This window comes from Petaurus breviceps, unplaced genomic scaffold (genome assembly GCF_028583685.1).
Source record: "Petaurus breviceps papuanus isolate PSGF00001 unplaced genomic scaffold, PetGlider_PUasm1.0 99, whole genome shotgun sequence".
Classification (NCBI taxonomy): Eukaryota; Metazoa; Chordata; class Mammalia; order Diprotodontia; family Petauridae; genus Petaurus; species Petaurus breviceps.
The window spans coordinates 15,718,027-15,737,216 of record NW_027187465.1 but is presented as its reverse complement, the minus strand read 5'-3'; the positions used below and the strand labels follow the sequence as shown (position 1 = coordinate 15,737,216).

Genomic DNA, 19,190 nt, shown 5'->3' with positions numbered 1-19,190 from the left:
ATCCATTTAGTCAATTATAGATCCCCAGATCTTTTCCTAGTCTTTTCCTTCTATGCCATATTCAATCCACCTAAGAACTTATTAAGTGCCTGCTGTGTGCAGAGCACCATGCTAAGTGCTGAAAAAGATTAAAAAAATTACATAAGACATTAGAATCTAGCAGAAGGATATTATACATCTGAAATTGGACTCAACAAGCATTTATTGAGCACCTATTTGTATTTTTTAAATGAGGAGCTGAAGCCAAAGGTTGTTCACTGATTTGTCCAAAGTATCTAGGGTAGGATTTGAATCCAGTGTTTCTTGACTCCAAGTCTATCATTTTATCCACTGCCATGCTCCTTCTCTATAAAGCACAATACTATTAGAGGAGTGATAATAGCTAACATTTATATGGCCGTTGCCTTAAAGTCTGCAAGGGTATTCACAAATATTATCTTATTATATATTACATATATTGCAAAGGTCTTTACATATATTATGCTAACCTTGTAAGATGGGTATTGATATCTCCATTTTACAGTTGGGGAAACTGAAGCTCATAAAGAAGGGGTATGTGGGAGAAGGGAACACACATTCTTCAAATGCCTACTATGTACCCGGCACTGTGCTAAGCTCTTTACTAATATTATCTCACTTGATCTTCACAGAAGTAGGTGCTATTATTGTCCTCATTTAAGAGATGAGGAAACAGAAGCAGATGGAGGTTAACCAGCTTTCTGAGGTCACACAGGTAGTGTCAGAGGCCTGATTTGATTCAGGTCTTCCTGACTCCAGGTCCAGCATTCTATCCATTGTACCACCTTGTTGCCCCTAAAATGTTAAGTGACTTTTCCTTGGTCATACAGCTACTAAATGACAGGATGGGATTTGAGTCCCACTCTACCTTAACTCCAACCTCCGTAGCCACCAGACTATGCTTCCTCTGGGGCATAACTAGTAAGTACTATCAGAGGCCAAGAATGGTGAGTAAACCAAGTGATATGTGTGTGACCTCTACTGGGGGAAAGCTCTGACTGAAGGGTTGGAATTGTTGGGACTTTTCTAGAGGAGGTGCTAGAAAACCAGTCAAAAGAAGGGCTAATCCAAGGCAGGAAACATTAATAAAAGGAATGGGATTGGGCTACAGTGCCTTCTTATGGGGGTGATGTTTAACATCCATCTACTGATGTATTTCCCACTTTGATTTTTTCCCTCACTGCTATGCATATTTGTTTGTGTTATATGAACATGTACACCTACCACTGAGACACATGCATGCAGTATATTCTTGGCATAATTTAGACCTGTAGTCTCCAAATCAGCCTGTCAAATAATGCTCTGCAGTCTACTAGGTCTATTGAATGTATTGTTGAAGCTTATTTACTATGAATGGCACTCTAAGGTGATTACCTGGGACCCTAGATTAATCATCTCTGTTCTGTTAAGTGCTGATGTGTTGGTTTTTATTTGGGAACTGGGGGAGTTGATGTTATGCTATATAATTCCAAATATCAAGTGTGCTATAGACAATTCTGTAAGGGACTACAAAATTCCAAATCCCAAGGAGAAATATAACAGAGGTTTGGAAGATGACTGGCTTTGGGAGATTTATAGTTTAGAAAGACAAGTACTCAGGGGAAGCTAGGTGAATGCAGTGGATAGAACACCAGTCCTGGAGTCAGGAGGACCTGAGAGCAAATCCAGCTTCAGACACTTACTAGCTGTGCTATCCTGGATAAGTCAATTAACCCAGACTGCCTCTAAAAAACAAAAAAAAAACAAGCATTTCCTCTCAGCCCTGAGAATTATTTGGACTATCACGATTTTTTGTGCTAGAAGGGGGAATTTAATCATGCCCAGAAGTTTCAAAAAAAGATGAACACACAGAGAAAGTAGCTTGAGAAGAAGGAGCAAGAAGATGGTATCTCTTGCTCCACCTAGAAATTTATAAGCCAAGCTGGAAAGGATGTGAGATGGGGGCAACACATAAAATGTGAAATACAAAGGAGATCAGAGCCATGGCAGAGAAGGAAAGGAGAGATGGAGGTGGGCCATGCGACTGAAGCTATTAATTATGCTCAAAAGCCTACTCTTTCCCAAATTTCTCCTAAATATAGACTCTGCTTGATTATTTTACCCACACATGTCCTGTGTCCTGTCAATCTAGTAATAACTTTTATTAAGGGTCTATTATGTGCCAGGCACTATGTAAATGCTAGGGAGAAAAAAAAGGCAAAAGATAGCTCCTGCCCTCCTAGAGCTCACAATCTATCTAATGGAGGAGACAGCAAATTTTGTATGAATATGTACAAATAAGCTACATACTGAACAAATAGGAAATAATTAAGAGAGGGACTACATTAGAAATATAAGAGGAATTGGGAAAGGCTCCATGTAGAAGATGTGATTTTAGTTGGGACTTGAAGGATGTCAGAACATGGAGATTAGGAGGAAGAGTGTTTCAGGTGTGGGAAACAGCCAGAGAAAATGCCCAGAGAAATGGATAGTTTTGTTTGTAGAACACACAGGAGGCCAGTGTCACCAGATGGAAGAATGCATGGTGGGGAGTAAGGGTAAGAAGACTAGAAACATAGGAAGGGGCCCAGATCATGAAGGACTTTAAAAGTCAAAAAGAGGATTTTATATTTGATCCTAGAGGTGATACAGAACCAATGAAATTTATTGAATGAAGGCATGATATTGTCACATCTGCAATTTGGGGAGATCAGTTTAGTAGGTGAATAGAGGATGGACTGCAGTGGGGAACAGAGCTGAGACAGGCAGACCCACCAGCAACTATTGCCATAGTTCAGGTGTGAGGTGATTAGGGTATGTACCAGGGTAGGGGCAGTGTCAGAAGAGAGAAGAGGCTTATAGTTAAGAGATGCTGCAGAGGTGAAATGGACAAGAGAGGCTGCAGAGGTGAAATTCACCAGAGATGCTGCAGAGGTGAAATTCATCAGAAATGCTGCAGAGGTGAAATTGACTAGAGATGTTGCAAAAGCGAAACTGACCAGAGATGTTGGGGGGGCAGGGTGTGAATGGATAAGAGATGCTGCAGAGGTGAAATGGGCAAGAGGTGCTGTGGAGGTGAAATGGACAGGCCTTGGTCATAGCTTGGATATGGGGGTAAAAAATAATGAGGAGTCCAGGATAACTCCTAGGTTGTAAGACTGAGGGACTGGGAGAATGATGGTACCCTGGACAGTAATAGGGGAAGTAGAAGGGGAGGAAAGATTTAAGGGAAAGATAATGAGTTCAGTTTTAGACATATTGAGTTTAAGATGTCTACCGGGCATCCAGTTCAAAAAAAGTCTGAAAGGTATTTGGAGATATGAGATTGGAGGTCAACGGAGGGGCCAGGACAGGAAAGGCAGATTTGAAAATTATCAGCATAGAGATGGTAATTAGATCCATGGGAGCTGACGAGATTATTAAGTGAAGTAGTATAGAGGAAAAAGAGAAAGGAGTTTAGGACTGAACCCTGAGGGACATCTGTGGTTAGAAGAAGTGATCTGGAAAGGATTCAGCAAAGTAAGAAGGAGTAGTTTAGAGAGGTAGGAAGAAAACCAAGATATTGCCTTGAATATAAAGAAATTATGGGCTGTCAGGAAATACACAAAATTTTAATTAGCGCAATTCTGCCTGAAAGGAATTTTCCTACCTGGGGGCTCTGAGCTACTATAATTGTAACAATGCCTTTCCATCTGACATAAACTCTACAAAATAGCAAAGATAGGTACCTCGGCTAAAAATGAGTAACTAATTGCTGTAACAGAGCATAGCTAATTCAATCTCCAACCATTGTTACAAGAAAGGAATAAAGGTGAAGTGGAAGCAGATGAGAATCACAAGTCACACCAGGGAGAGGTTCAGTTCTGTCTCTTCCAGAATGGAAGGGGGAGTGAAAAGATCTGATCATCTTCCCCACCATGACCCCCCAACATGTGTTAGAAGGGAATGGTAGTTTAATGGTGATTAGTAGTAAGGGAATTTTTAATATACACATTAGTGTACTAATTGGAGCGACTAGGTGGCACAGGGAATAAAGCATTGGCCCTAGAGTCTGGAGGACCTGAGTTCAAATCCGACCTCAGACACGTAACATTTACTAGTTGTGTGACCTTGGGCAAGTCACTTAACCCCAATTGCCCTGCCTTCCCCCTCCAAAAAACAAAAGGAAAAAAAGGGGGGGGAAGAGTATATTAATGAGAGCAAGTCTAAAGAATTCCAGGGTCTTGCACCTTTTGTTTAAACAAAGGAAGGTGTCAAGACCAAGGCCTTTAATAAAGATTTCCCTACCATATCATCTTCCCCGTTTTAATCCAACTTGCATTTCCAGCTTCACCTTACACCACTGACCTTCCATATTCTCCTCCTAGAGTCAAAACAGACTGATTCCTAGCCATTTCCTAAACATATTCTCTACTATTTCCCAGATTCTGTACCTTTAGTTATTCTGTGATCTCTGCTTGGAGTACCCTTCCTGCTCATCTCTACCTTTTGTAATCTTACTCATTCCCCAAAGTTCAATGTAAATCTGACCTTGCACATGAAGCCTTCCATGTCAAGAATGACTCTCCCCACGGACTCATGGCACTCTTTTAGGAATTTATATTCACTGTATTGGAGTGAGAGTGCCAGATTTCAATGTACCATCATCTTTTTGAGAGTAGTGATTATGTAATTATTTATACTTGCATCCCCAGCCCCTAGAATTCAGTAGATCCTTAAAAATGCTTATTGATTGATAGGGAATTTTCTGGGAGCCATAAGAAATTGATTGCTCATGTTCACATAGCCAATAGATATCAGAGGCAGGGCTTAAACCCAGGTTTTCCTGATTCTGAAGTCAATACTCTACCTGCTTCATTCCTCTTGGGGCTCTATCCCTGACTCTCTGGACATTCTTCACCATATCAAAGCAACCTTAACACCTTGGAAATTCTCTCTGCCCTTGCAGCCAGTTCTTCTGATTGATTGATTACCTCTCTCTTGTCTGAAAGTATCTAAGACAGTCATGTCTTCATTCCTCTCGAGGCACCACTCCTGACTCTCTGGATTCACTCATTAGAATGTAAGCCCTTTGAGGACAGGGACTTTCTGCTTGTATTTGAATTTTCAGTGCTTAGCATATAAATGCTTTTCAGCTTGACTCTACCTGATACACAAGAATCAGTTCCAAGATGTTCATTGACCTAAACTGAGTTGAACTGAACCAGTGAGTGCCAAGACCAGCATTAATTCTTCTGAGTCCAATTACAAATACCTTCTACCATTGCCTGGCTGCATTTCCTCAACCACTACTATGTGATCTCTGGGCCAGCCAACCCTCAGCAATTCTGCCCCTGGCTTTAATCCATCAGATCCAAAGCTGGCATAGACATGTTTTATTGCTGAGACCATGGTACATAGAGTCAACTTTGATTTTCTGTCGAACTGGGCTGGACAGGGCTGTCCCTCTGCCCTCACTGCTGGTACAGCTTCAGATCAGTCCTTACCAAATATAACATGCTCTTACTACATCTTAGTACCAAAGTATACTTAGAACTTTTCAATTTTTCTTTGGGCTAAGTAATGCTAAATAGTATTAAAGCTGTAGAAAGAGCACAGGATTGGGAGCTATAGGACCTTGGTTCAAATCCTGGCTTTACCTCTTCATAGAAACATAGATTTAGAGTTAGAAGGAAGCTTAGAGGTCATTGAATCTAACCCCCCCCCAATTTTATATATAAGAAAACTGAGGTACAGGAAAGTAAAATGACTGGGCCAGTAGGTCATAATCTTTAATTTTGAACTAGGCAGAACCTAACATCTAGGCCAGTGGTATCAAAGACAAATAGACACTTGGCAGTATATTCCAGAGGAAACTTTCCATAACTTCTCTTTATTCCAGTGCCTTCCCTGTTAATTATTTTCTATTTATCCTGTCTATAGTTTCTTTGTACATATTTGTTTGCTTGTTATCTCCCCCCTTAGACTGTAAGCTTGTTGAGGGCAGGGACTGCCTTTGGTCTCTTTTTGTATCCCCAGTACATAACAAGAGTACCAAACACATAGTATATGCTTAATAAATGTTATTCAGTCATTTTTTCAGTCATGTCTGACTCTTCATGACTTCATTTGGGGTTTTCTTGGCAAAGAAACTAGACTGGCTTATCATTTCCTTCTTCAGATCATTTTTCAGAAGAAGAAACTGAGGCAAGCAGGGTTAAGTGATTTGCCCAGGGTCACACAGCTAGTAAGTATCTGAATCAGATTTGAACTCAGGAAGATGAGTCTTCCTGACTTCAGGAATGTCACCCTATCCACTTTGCCACCAACTGCTTTAAAAAATGTTTACTGAATTGAATTAAATATTGACTTGGAAAATAACATTAACATTACCTATGACCTATTTTATTTTTATTTATATCATTAAATATTTCTGAATGACATTTTAATTTGTTCAGCATTCAGGAGTGTTGCAGGACTGTGATTGACACCTGAACTAATCTAACCCCTTCATTTTACAGAGAAGGAAACAGATCTGAGTTGAAATCCAATCTCATTAGCTATATGACCCTAAGCAAATCATTTACCTTCTGCTTACCTTGGTTTCCCTATCTGTAAAATGGAGATAAAAACAGCACCTACCTCCCACAGTTGTTGTGAAGATAAAATGCAATGTTATTTATAAAGTGTTTTGTAAACTTTAAAAGCACTGTTTAAATAACAGCTACTGTTAAAATATTATGGAAATAGGGGCTGCCATTATGTAAGTGGGAGTGAGTCAGGAAAGGAGTCTTCAAGGATGGTATCATCTCTATGGGCATCAGGGCAGGGATCAGAGGATCCTAGGTTCAGAAATGCCATTCAGTATAACATCTCATCATACACACAGATAAGTAAACTGAGGCCAAAGAAGCTTACATGATATCATAGAATCATAAATCTAAAGATGAAGACAACCCTTGAAACCATCTAATCTAGCCCCCTCATTTTACAGATGAGGAAACTGAGGCCTAGCAAGGTGAAGGGACTTACATAAAGTCACTCAAATTGCAAATGGCAGAACCAGGATTTGAACCCAGGACCACAGACTCCAAATCTCTCACTCTTCCCACTCCCACCTGAAAATCATGCATTTCCCCTTAAAGAGCCTTTGCCCTAAAGACCAAAATGACCCAATTCAGCATGGTTAGGCTGTTCAATCTTTTCCACGTACCTATTGGAGGGGTAGCAGCTCAGTCTCTGTTGAGAGCCGGCAGTCAAGCTGACTCCAGCCAGCATCAGTGGGGGGCAAGAAGAGGGTCTGTTTTAACATGGATATATATGCATGCGTCTCTCTCTCTAATCACCAGAATACATTTTCAGGAGAAGCGAGCAGGGGGATTAGCTGCAGGCCTCCCATTAATGTTAACTTTATTTCAGTAATGAGGTGCTGAGGTGGGGAACAATCAGAGGAACTACTACAATGTAATCACAGTGATGAAACCAGCATGCTGGGAAGGGAGGGAGCAAGGAAGAACAGTCGGGAGAGGATGCTTCTTCTCCATGTGAAAGATCACACAGAACAAGAAAAAGAGAAAAGCAGAGGGCGTAAAAGCATGGACAAAAAGTTGGGGTGGCCTCAAAGACCAGAAGGATCAAAGATGGAAGTGATCTGCGTTGGAGAAGCTGTAGGAAACCAGACACACTCATACGCTGTCAGTGGAACTACGGTCCAGCTAGATGACATATGCTCTGGGGATGTCAAAACCAGAAAGGTCCAATATTCATAAAAGCATTTTTTAGCAATAGCAAAACAAAACAAAACCTGGAAGCAAATTAACTACTTATCCATTGGGAAATGCCTGAATAACAGTAAATAAGTGTTACAGTATGTTACAGAGTGATAGGAAATGACAAATATGAGAAATTCAAAGAAGCATGAGGAGAGGGGAACCAACTGATGCAAAGTAAAGAAATCAGAACCAGGAGAAAAATGAGGGGCTGAAGTGTTGAGACTAAAAAAAGTCAGTGAAAAGAACACTAAAAGGAAACTATCAATCCTAATTAATTAGTTGACCAATTAAGGAGAGAGAAGATTTGTGGATAGAGTGCTGGACTTGGAGTCCAGAAGGTCTGGGTTCAAATCCTACCTCATAAATTTACTAGCTGTCTGACTTGGATCAAGTCACTTAACCTGCCAGTGTCTGTTTCCTTATCTGTAAAATGAATGGGTTGGACTCAATAAAGTCCAGATGTCCCATGATTTGTAATTATCAGGACTAATCTTGGTCCCAAACAACTGATGATGAAACCCAATTTCTCAGTAGACAGGTGGGGGATTCTGAATACAGAATGTGGTATATACACTTTTAGACGTGGGTTCCTGTGTCAGCTGGTTTAACTTAAATTTTTTTCTTTTGTTACAGAAAAAGGTTCTGGAAATGGGGAGAGGGGTATTTTGGAGGGGAGTGATTTGATGCATAAACAGAAGGCATAGTTAAGACTCAAAAAAGTTGGGGTGTCCCCAGCTATGGGCAATGCATATAATTATAAACTCATAAAACAAAGCTACATGTTCCCTTCTGGGAACAGGTCTGGTCCAGTCCTATCAGACAGGGAAATCAAGACCAAGAAAAGTAACATGAATCGCCTCAATTCTCTTCTTAGTAAATAGTTATTAATAAGGAGACCAGGAGTATGGAGGCAAAAGAATGGGGCCAGAATAGAATTCCTAGGATCTGTAGATCATATCCCACCCCCCCCCCCAAGTACGAAGAGCCCTCAGAGGCTGTTTAAACTAACTCCCTTCATTTTACAGTTGGAGAAACTGAGGCCCAGAGATGTTAAGTGCAGTCATCTAGACCAGCCCCCTTAATTTTATAGATGAGGAAACCAAAGGTCAGGGAGGTTGTCAAAAAAGGGACAGCACCACTTGTATTAGCCCCATGACTAAAATCATGTTAAGTCGATTCTCACTTGAGGATTATAACAGCTTCTGATTTAGGTAATCTCAGTGTTCTTGTCTCTTGTTTACAGATGAGGAAATTGAAGCTCAGAGGGGAACAGAAGGGGCCAGACCACATCTGGGGCATTGTGCTAAGTTCTGGGCACCACATTGTGGAAGGGCATTGAGAAGCTAGCCGGGGTCCAGAGGAGGATCATCAGGAAGGTAAAGCTCAGGTCAGATGAGGATTAGCTGAAGGAGCCAGGATTGTCCCACCCTATAGTCCTAGTTCTGTGTTCTGGGAAAAACAAATCTATTGGATTCAATTCAATCCCCCACTCAACATGCTTATAGGTGGTATTGTAGATAAAGGGCTGAACCTGCAATCACGAAAACCTGAGTTCAAATTCTGACTCAGACCCTTATGAGCTATGGGACTCTAGGCAAGTTGTTTTTTTTTTTTAATTTTATGTTTATTTTTAGTTTACAACATTCATTTCCACAAGATTTTGAGTTACAAATTTTATCCCCATCTTTCCCCTACCCACCACCCCAAAAACAGTGATCCCATTGTATACCCCCTCCCCCAATCTGCTCTCTCCTATATCCTCTCCCATTCCCCCTCCAACTTTCCAGTAGGGCAAGATGGATCTCCATACCCGTTAGGCAAGTCACTTACCCTGTGTCTGCCTCAGTTTCAATAACAGCATCTCCCAGGATGTCTGGGAAGATCAAATGAAATAATATTTGTAAAGCACTTTGCAAACCCTCAGGTGCTATGTGAGTTAGTTTTTTTTTTATTTTTTATTTACATTTATCAAGAACCTATTATGAATCAACCAGTCGAGAAGATCTTATTAAGCACCAACTATATGCCCTGCACTGGTGATAGAAAGACAAAAATGAAATGGTTCCTGCCCTCAGAGAGCTGATGTTCTATCAGGAGGGGCCATTGGATGATTTGTACTGAACGGTAGCAGTGGATGATGATGGATAAAACATAGCCCCATCCTTAAGGAGGCCCCAGTGTACCCTTAAGAGTGTTGCCTAGAGGTTAAGTAACCTGGCCAGAGTCATTCAGCCTTGATTTTCCTTTTCCTGTGCTGGTCTGTATATATATATCATACCCTCCACAACGCCCCCATCCACCTCTCAAAAGGGAAACTCTTGGAAGTTAGAAATTTCATTTTTGTGGTACATATTAGGAAGGTAGTATAGTGGAGAGAGGGCTAGACCTGGGGTCAGGAAGACCTTTCAAATCCAGTCTCAGACACTCTCAAGCTATGTGACCCTGGGCAGCGCTTTGTGACCCAGTTTCCTCATCTGTAAAATGAGGCACCTACCTCCCAGGTTTATTGTCAGGATCAAATAAGATAACATAGCAAAGTATCCAGCAAACCTCAAAGCCCTTTCTAAATGCTTTTGTTGCTGAGTCATTTTTTCAGTCATGTCCAACTCTTCACAACCCTACTTGGGGCTTTCTTGGAAGAGATACTAGAGTGGTTTGCCATTTCCTTTTCCAGCTCATTTGACAGATGAGGAAACTGAGGCAAACAGGGTGAAGTGACTTGCCCAAGGTCACACAGCTAGTAAGTGTGTGAGGCCAGATTTGAACTCAGAAAAGTGAGTCTTCCTGACTGTAGGCCTGGCATTGCAACACCTAGCTGCCCCATTAAAAATGCTAGCTACCATTATTATTATTAAATATCATTCTCTAAATCTTCTGCAGACTAAACATTCACAGTTCTGCTATGCATTATGTGAGAAGAAAAGAACAAATTTGGGTCCCAGTGAATTCTAACTTGCTGCTTGATACCAAATTCATTTTTTATTCAATGACATTTCTTAAGGTCCCAGTTGGAGTAGAGCCCTGTCCTAGGCACCAAGGGGCCAGCAGATATTGGTGGAGAATGGGCAGCACACAAGTATAAATAAGATCCTATCTCTCTCCTCCAGGACTTTATAGTCTAACAGAGTTGATTAACAATGTACACAGATAATGAGAATGTGGTCTTTCTCCTTAAAGCTTCTTCTACTTCTAAGTATTAATGACAGACAAAGGTCTTGCCCTAGGGCTGAGCTGTATTGATTGGTGAGTAAATGAATGGAAGGTCACCTAGCCCACTATTCATATATTAGCTGCCCCAAACTCAACCATGCCTCATATAGACATTCCCCATGGTCTTCTTACTACTGCACTACCTGTGTGTGGATCCTTTTCCCTCACCCTGCTTTTCAACTCTTGCTCTGGGAATAATAGGACCTGGGTTCAAATTCTGATTCTGTGTGACCTTGGTTGAGTCACTTGAGTTCTCTAGGCCTCCATTTCCTCATCTGTAAAAAGGACTAGATGACCTCTGAGATCCCTTCCAGATCTGAATGCTATGATGCTATGATCACAATTGCTCAGTGCCCACAACTGAAAACAATTCACCAAATGTGGTCTGGACAAATTTAGTTCCAGTTTCTGGGCCTCAGTTTCCTCATCTATAAAAATGGTTGGATTAGATGGCCTCTGAGGGGCCTTCTAGCCCTACTGTGAAGTTACCATGCCATTTGGCTGCCTTATTGGTCAACTCTCCCTCTCTGTGACACTCCAGATAAAAATTTCCCTTCCTTGGTCAACATTTACCTAAAAGCACAGTCCCTTCCTTTTAGAATGTAAACTCCCTGAGGGTATCATTCTCGCCATTTTATTTGTATTCTTGGAATTTAGAACAGTGCTCAATACCTAATAAATCTTTTTTCATTCATTCATTTATTTATTCACTCTTTTCTTCCATCCATCTATTCACTCGCTCCATGAATTCATTTGCTTATTCACTCATTCAGCTCAAATGGAGAAATACTGAATGCTAGGGATAAGTTCACTTGCCTTGGCAGTATACTTTCCAGGGATGTCCACATAGATGAGGAGGTTGACACATGAACTGCCAGAGCTAGCTCAGTGTTTGGGAGGCTCTGCAAGAAGGTGTGGGAGAGAAGAGGTATTAGACTGACTATCAAACTGAAGGTCTACAGAGCCGCTGGGCTGACCTCATTGTTGTATTGCCCGTGAAACCTGGACAGTCTACTAGCACCATGCCAGGAAACAGAATCGCTTCCTTTTGATTGTCTGAGGAAGATTCTGAAGATTGCCTGGCAAGACAAGGTGCCAGACACTGGGGTCCTTTCTTGAGCTAAACTGCCAAGCATTCAAAACTCTGCTACAGAGAGCACAACTCCAATGGGCTGGCCACATTGTTCAAATGCCAAAAGTGTGTTTACCTAAAAGACTATTTTACAGAGAATTCACATATGTAGGTCAGAAGAAGTGATACAAGGACACTCTCCAGGTCTGTCTGAAGAACTCTGGAATCGATTGCATGACATGGGAGATATTGGCAAAGGACTACTCAGCATGGGGTGCCCACATCAAAGAAGGCTCCGTACTCTATGAACAAAGCAGAAATGCAGTAATAGCTCAGGAGAAACACGAGATGCAAAAGAAATGTGAGATGCACAAATTTAGAGCCACTTCTATTCCAAATGTTCATGTGCACTTTTGCGCCACACCTGTGGTGGAGTCTTCCTAGATCTAGCTGGCAGGATCAGCCACAGTCAAAGGCACTATACCTTGACCCCACACAGTGATGTCATTCTGGTCCTCTTGGAGCATGGATGGTAATCAAGCAACCATCTTGATTTATCCATCCACTTATTCATTCCAAAAGGCACAAAATTCAAAGGATTGTGACTAACCAAAAGAGACTAATCATGTCATTTCTGCCCTTCACCCATGGCTGAATCACAATCCTGGATTCTCAGCAAGCATGCTGGAGTCTACCCACAGAAACCTGGGTTTCAAATTGGACCTGTTATTCTCTTAAGGGAAAAGGAAAGCTGAGTTTTCCCAGCTCTGGGATGAGAGGCTTGGTTCACATACAGCCCTGGAAAAAGTAGGTCTTTGACTGTCATACCCCTCTCCTTTCCCATCCTCCCACCCCCTCTCCCCAGCTCTAACTTGGCTGGGTCATAGCTGGAGCAAAGATCCCTGATACATCTTCATGGCTGAGGTCCATATCAACCTCATCTCACTTGCCTGTGACAGTGAAACAGATTAAATGCCACCACCAGGGAAACAAGACCAGCAAGGAGTATATTCACTCTCCAGCTGTTCTGAGTGACCAAGTTCGAACACATCTATCCCCCCCACCCCTACCCCCCACCCCCGGGTTACCTGAGGATTACCAAGGAGAGATGATTAAGCTCCTGCCAATCACCATTTCTTATTCTTGTAAGTAACATTGACAGGGCAGCACCTTACAGTCATAAGCAAAAGATCCAAGGGGCTTCAGATGGCTCTGCAGGGAAGGATGCCCCCTTGTCTCTAGCTAGCTGGTTCTCCCACAGAACCCCTTTCAGGATCCAACAGCCCAGCTGTTAGGAATCAGATGAGGCAGGATGGTAGGAGCCAAGATCTTAGGGCAGAAATACTCCTTCCTTTCTGTTTGGTTTTTTTCCCCTGCACCTTGTTATTTCAAGCCTGAGTCTGGCACCACAACATAGCATGCTTCCAGGTGGTGTCTTTAAGAGAACTAGTTAGAATTCTTGGCACTCACACTGTGCGGCATCTTAGCATTTTCTTTTTCCAAAGCACTTTGCTAACATTAACTAATTAATCCTCCCAACACACCACTGAGAAACAATAGGCAGAGAGTATGATCTCCATTTCCCAACATTCACTGGAAGAATTAAAACGAAGTCTTTCATCACTGGTATTTAACCTGGCTCCTTCTCCAAATAAGCCCCTGAACTTCCCTCCACCTCCCCCACCCACCAATTCTCTTCTTTACCTTTGCGCTTCCTTCCAGGCACAGCTCAGGTGCCACCAGTTATGTACCACATAAGGTCTCTCCTGACTCCTTCCTATTGTTCATGATCATCCTTCGCCCTCTTGAAATTACCTTGTATTAGGGACTCCTAGTGTGGAAGCTCCCTCTACTAATGCAAATCAGCAACTGCTCGGTCATTTAGAGTCTCAGAGAGTTGGCAGGAACAGCAAATGGTTAAATGACTTGCCCAAGGCCATACAGCCTGTCAGAAGAAGGACTCCAACCCAGATCGTCCTGGTTTTGAAAGCAGCTCTATCCATCCACAATTCCGTGCTCTGGCCCATGGCTTTGCATTTATTTGTACATGGAAAGAGTGCATTTGCTGTAAACACTCCCCAGGGTGAGGTCCTTAGGGCACAGCCTGTGTCACTTTCTTCTCTACATTTCTAGCACCAGCAGGGTGCTGAATACTTTGTAAGTAAACGCTTAAAACACGGTGATTGAATTGAATATAGTAGAATTCTTAGCTCCTTCACTAGGATGTATTCCAGAAGAATTATCTACTATTCAGCCTCCTCTGCTCCAAAGTTGGGCAGAAGTCTATGAAAGGTACTTAATTATCTGTTTATTATTATTACTGCCAGTCGTGGTAGAAACAGTAGTAGTTGTAGAAGACCTTACCAGTGATTTCATTGGTGTGACCAATCATCATCATGCTCAACTAATATTCATTAAGGACCTATTATGCGCCAGGCACTGTGCTAAGTTCTGGGGATAAAAAAAATACAAAAAGAAAAAATAGTCCCTGTTCTCCGGGAACTCACAATCTAATGGGCAGTAGACAAACATTTATTAGGTACCTACTATGTGTTAAGCACTGCTATGCACTAGGGATATAAAGACAAAAGACATTAACTGCCAATCTAAAGGATGATCTAGAAGCATTTACTAAGCACCTACTATGTGTCCTCAAGGAATTGTATGATGAGAAGAGAAAATACTGTTTAGCTGGCAAAAGCAAGGAATGACAATCAGATAGCCAGTCTTCCATTGTACCCTTGTGCTGATGGGAAAAAACAAGGAAGGCTTCCAGTACATTGGGTGGACCTCCAGGGCCAAATTTTTGGAAGAACACAAATAAAAAAAAAACACACGTGATGGGCAGCATGGGTGACTGACTGGTAATCTATGCCATTGGGGGGGACTCCTGAATTGATGAGATCCCTTAAATATTCATCTGAGTATTTAAGTATGTGTCAGGAAATGTTATCAGTAGCAGGAAAGGGGTGGGGGAAGCAGTGCCTTCAAGTGCCTTGCCTTCAAGAAGCTTACATTCTAAAAAGGGAGACAATATGTATATATCAAGATCTATACAAAACAGAAACAAAGTAATCTCAAAGAGAGGGAGGTGGTCCAAAAATGACTTCATGCAGAATGTAGTTCTTGAACTAGAAATTCCAAGAGTATGAAGTCAGAGGGGAGGGCATGGAAAGCATGAAGAAGAGCCAGTACAAAAGGCAGAGAGATGGGCCATAGAGTGCTTTGTGTGAGGAATTGTAGAAAGACACCTCTGATGAGAGCAGTTCTCTGGCATTCTCTCTGAGACACTAAGTGACTTGTCCAGGGTCCTAGAGCCAGTATGTTTCAGAGTTAAGACTTGAACCCTGGTTTCCCTGACTCCGAGACCAGCTCTTTATCCCATCACTCCACACTGCTGCTCAGCAACAAGAATGATGGACATCTGTTTAATTCAGCAAACTTTCAGCACACCTACTATGTGACAGACACTGCATTAGGCACTGGGAATACAGAGGGAAAAAAATGAATTCATCCCTCTCTTTAAGGAGCTTGCATCTCTATGGAAATGGGAGGGAGAAGAGATTAATGTCCACTGATGAATAAATTCAAAGTATGCGTGTGAGGTTGGTCCTTGAGAAGATGAAGATTGATCCTGCATCATTTTCTTATTGGTCCTATTTACAAGTGATTGATTTTTGTCCTGGAACTACCTTTGTCCTGTATCTGGTTAAGTCCTGGTGCTTTGACTCTGATCTTAGTTCAGTTTTAAGATGCAGTTCTTCTTGCCTCCAGGGATTTCACTGACCTCGAAGAAGGCATGTGGACAGAAGGGAGTCAGGCCTGAAATCTTTATTCCACCAATCTGTCTTTCAGGGATGTATAGTTTATTGTACAAAAGTCTGGGCTGCTATCTCACACCTGGACTCAAACATTGAGCACTTCTTAGTCTCATGAGAGAAGCCCCCATTACTAAACTTCTAACCAATCATGTTATTACTGTGCCTTAACTCTCCACCAATCATGTTGTCCTAAATCCCATGATGTCAACTACCTTGCTCTGTTTTTTTGTTCTATATTCCCCAAAACCTACAAAAGGGGAACTCGCCTTTTCTTTGGCACTAATGGAGGCAATCCACTGACCCATTTATTGACAGGTAGCATGCCCTTGCTAATAAAATGTCATCTTGTTCAAAGATCTGCCTCAGTTTACCCTTTTGTTAAAATTCAGTTGCAATAACCTCATTTAAACTTTAGCAAAGTTAAAGGTCCTAAAGGGTAAAGATAGACACTAAAATGTAAAGGGTAAGCCCTTTCAGTAGTAGCATATGTGGACTCTGGAACTATTCTCCCAATTTCTATAAGTAAGATTATCAGAGCATGAGCTCTATATTCATTAAGTTTTCAAGAGTTAATCTTGAAGGGCTAGAAGCTGTCTTCCTTAATACTATAACTTATAAGCCCCCACTGGTGTGCTTGCCATTATGATTATTTGTTAATATCACTTAGTCAGACAATCAGCTTTAAGTAAGGGATATTTTACTGCAATGGTATAGTTGGTACAAAACATCCTAAGAATCTGTGGCCCAATTTCTCACAGGTACATACAGAGTCCTTGGGAAACTGGGCTCAAGCTTACAGGGCACATGTTGCAAAAGAGTATCTTACGTGTCCTCAAAATCTCTTTACTGGAAACACTAAAAATGTTCCACTTACGAGTGGTGAAGTTTCTACTGAGTTGTTTATAGCACCTTGAATCTTTGTCTAGACTATCCTTGACTTCCAATGTAGACATTGCTATCAGCTGACCCTGGAAAACTTCTCAGATGGTGATAGGAGACAGGAAGCCCTGAGGACCTCTTAAATTCACAAAGTCCTCCTCTGTTAAAGGGCAAGTAATTCTTCCTCAAGAATTCATCTAGAATGGTTCCCACCCCTAAGCTGCTGAATACTCATTTCTCTCCAGTTCTGAACTGATCTGCCATTTTCTAGAAGATCCACTGGGCATGACCAAGATCCTTACTTAATCCAGCCAGACTTCCCATCTGGTATCATTTCACTTTATCCAATGACTTTCAAAGACATCTTAAACTAATGAAAAATTTTTCATACTGATTTGACAGATGGATGAATTGAGACATGTTCTCCCTCATTAAGGTATTGAGGCATAGCATCTAATTCTTATTTTAAGTGCATTTGGGTTAATGGTTGACCAACTCAATCATCGACACCCTTACACAGAAATAAAGGAAGCATTCTACACTTTGGAAATAGTCTGAAATTTGAATAACTTAACTACATATGGAAAGGCCAGCAAAGACAACAAACTTGTCACAAGCAACTTTTATACCTTTCTTCCCCAGCCACTCATTTAAATAAGATACTAAAATAAACCTGGGAAATGAAACTAGCTGGTTACAAAGTCAAGGTAGGGTCACTCACTGAAAGAAGATGATCTGAACCAGGAAGAATCATTGAACAGGAAAGACTAGAGAAATCTCCCACCCTCTGCCTGGAAGTGACAAACCCTGAAGCATTCAAACAGGAGAGATTTCTGCCAATCCTGGAGCACAGTAGTACTCCTGGTGAAAATACTGTAACACTTCAATGAAAAACGGCACAGTAACACCCAGAGGTTAGAGGTAATAGAGATAAGAGCTGCATATTGAGGATCCAAAAAAAGGGGGGGGTGGGAATCTAACAGATCAGCTTTCCAGCTGCATTCTATATAAAGCCCAGCAGGTAAGTGGCCTGCCTGTCCTACTCTACCAGCAGTCCCACAACTGAGTGACCTGTCCATCCCAAGCCTGAAACCTAGTCCAGCCCAGAAGCAAGCAATCACAACGAGGAGACACTTCAGCAGCCCAGCTTGACCCAAGCCCAGCAGGGCATCAATGTACCTGGCCAGGCTAGGCCAAAGAGGAGAAAGGCTAGCTGAACCACCTGTCCAGAAGAGATGCTGTGCCCTAAGAGGAACCAGTCCAGCTTAGCCATCACTGATATCTTGCCCCATTGTGAGCTCCAAGAGGACTCTGAATGACAGAAGGACCCAGTCGAGGCCCTGTGATTCAGGGTTGTGAATTTGCCTTGGCCGCCATATCTCCTAAATGTGTAGACAATTACCATTGTACTTTAAATTCTTCCCTACTCTCCTCCTCATTAACTTTGATTATCTGTGGGAGAGTAGGCCCCAGATTATAGAGGGAGTCCTCTTTAGCTTCTGTTTTGCAGGCCATTTGAGTAAATGCCCTTTCTAAATGATAATTGAGTCTACTGGCCTGTTGTGAAAGTGAAGCCTACAGGTAGGGGATCATAGGTGCTAGATGCAATTACCAGTGTGTTATTTCCTAGATCCTAAGGTAATAGCTGACCCTTTGGCTACTTAACCTTCCAGTTGTAACTGAGGACCTGGGCCCAGAAAAAGGTGCTACACATACAAAGTGGTTTAATATAATTTATTATATTATTGTATAATTTATATATAAATATTAAAATTATAATTTTAAAATTTATGTATAAATATAAAAATTCTAATTTTATAATTTAATATAATAATATAAAATAATTTCAAGAGAGAGAAAGCATACTTAATGGGATAATCAGGGAAGATTAATAAAGTTTTAAGGTCATTTTTATATATTAATTATGTACACTACCTTCATGTGCTTCTCATGACTTTGCAAACCAGCTACTGCAGGAGTGATAGGATAGAGGGGGAAACAGTGTAATTCAGTTCTTTTTATCTGCCATGGGGTTGTTGTCCTTCATTCTCGAAAAGAATCCAAATGACATCACTGTGTTGGGGTTGAGGTACAGTGTGTCCAACTGTGACTGATTAGACCAATTAGCCTCGAAGACTCTACCACAGGTTGGGCACAAAAAGTCTGTGTGAACATTTGGGGTGGAGATGGCTTGAAATTAGTGCATCTCACATTTCATTTGAGCTACTATAATTCTGCTTTGCTCATAGAGCACAGCACCTTTGATGCAGCAGTCCTTCGGCCTTGTCTTCAATATCACACAATCAATTCCAAAGTGTCCCTACCCTACTACTGAATCATTGCTTAGAACAAGTTTCTTCATATAAACTTTCTCCCTCTTCTCTGGGAAGTTATAACAAATGAATCTATCATTCTTGTTTTATAGTAGTAGTAGTAGCAGTAGCAGTAGTAGTAGTAGTA

General features: G+C 41.5%; 1 protein-coding gene across 1 annotated transcript in view; it reads right to left on the bottom strand.

The window, feature by feature from the left end:
- Positions 1 to 19,190, bottom strand: part of SPRING1 (SREBF pathway regulator in golgi 1) — a 163,341-nt gene that overhangs the window by 89,601 nt on the left and 54,550 nt on the right. Inside the window, exon 5 of the mRNA XM_069081692.1 lies at positions 11,771 to 11,860. Within this exon, the coding sequence (XP_068937793.1) occupies positions 11,771 to 11,860 (90 nt within the window). The remainder of the gene's footprint in view (positions 1 to 11,770; positions 11,861 to 19,190) is intronic.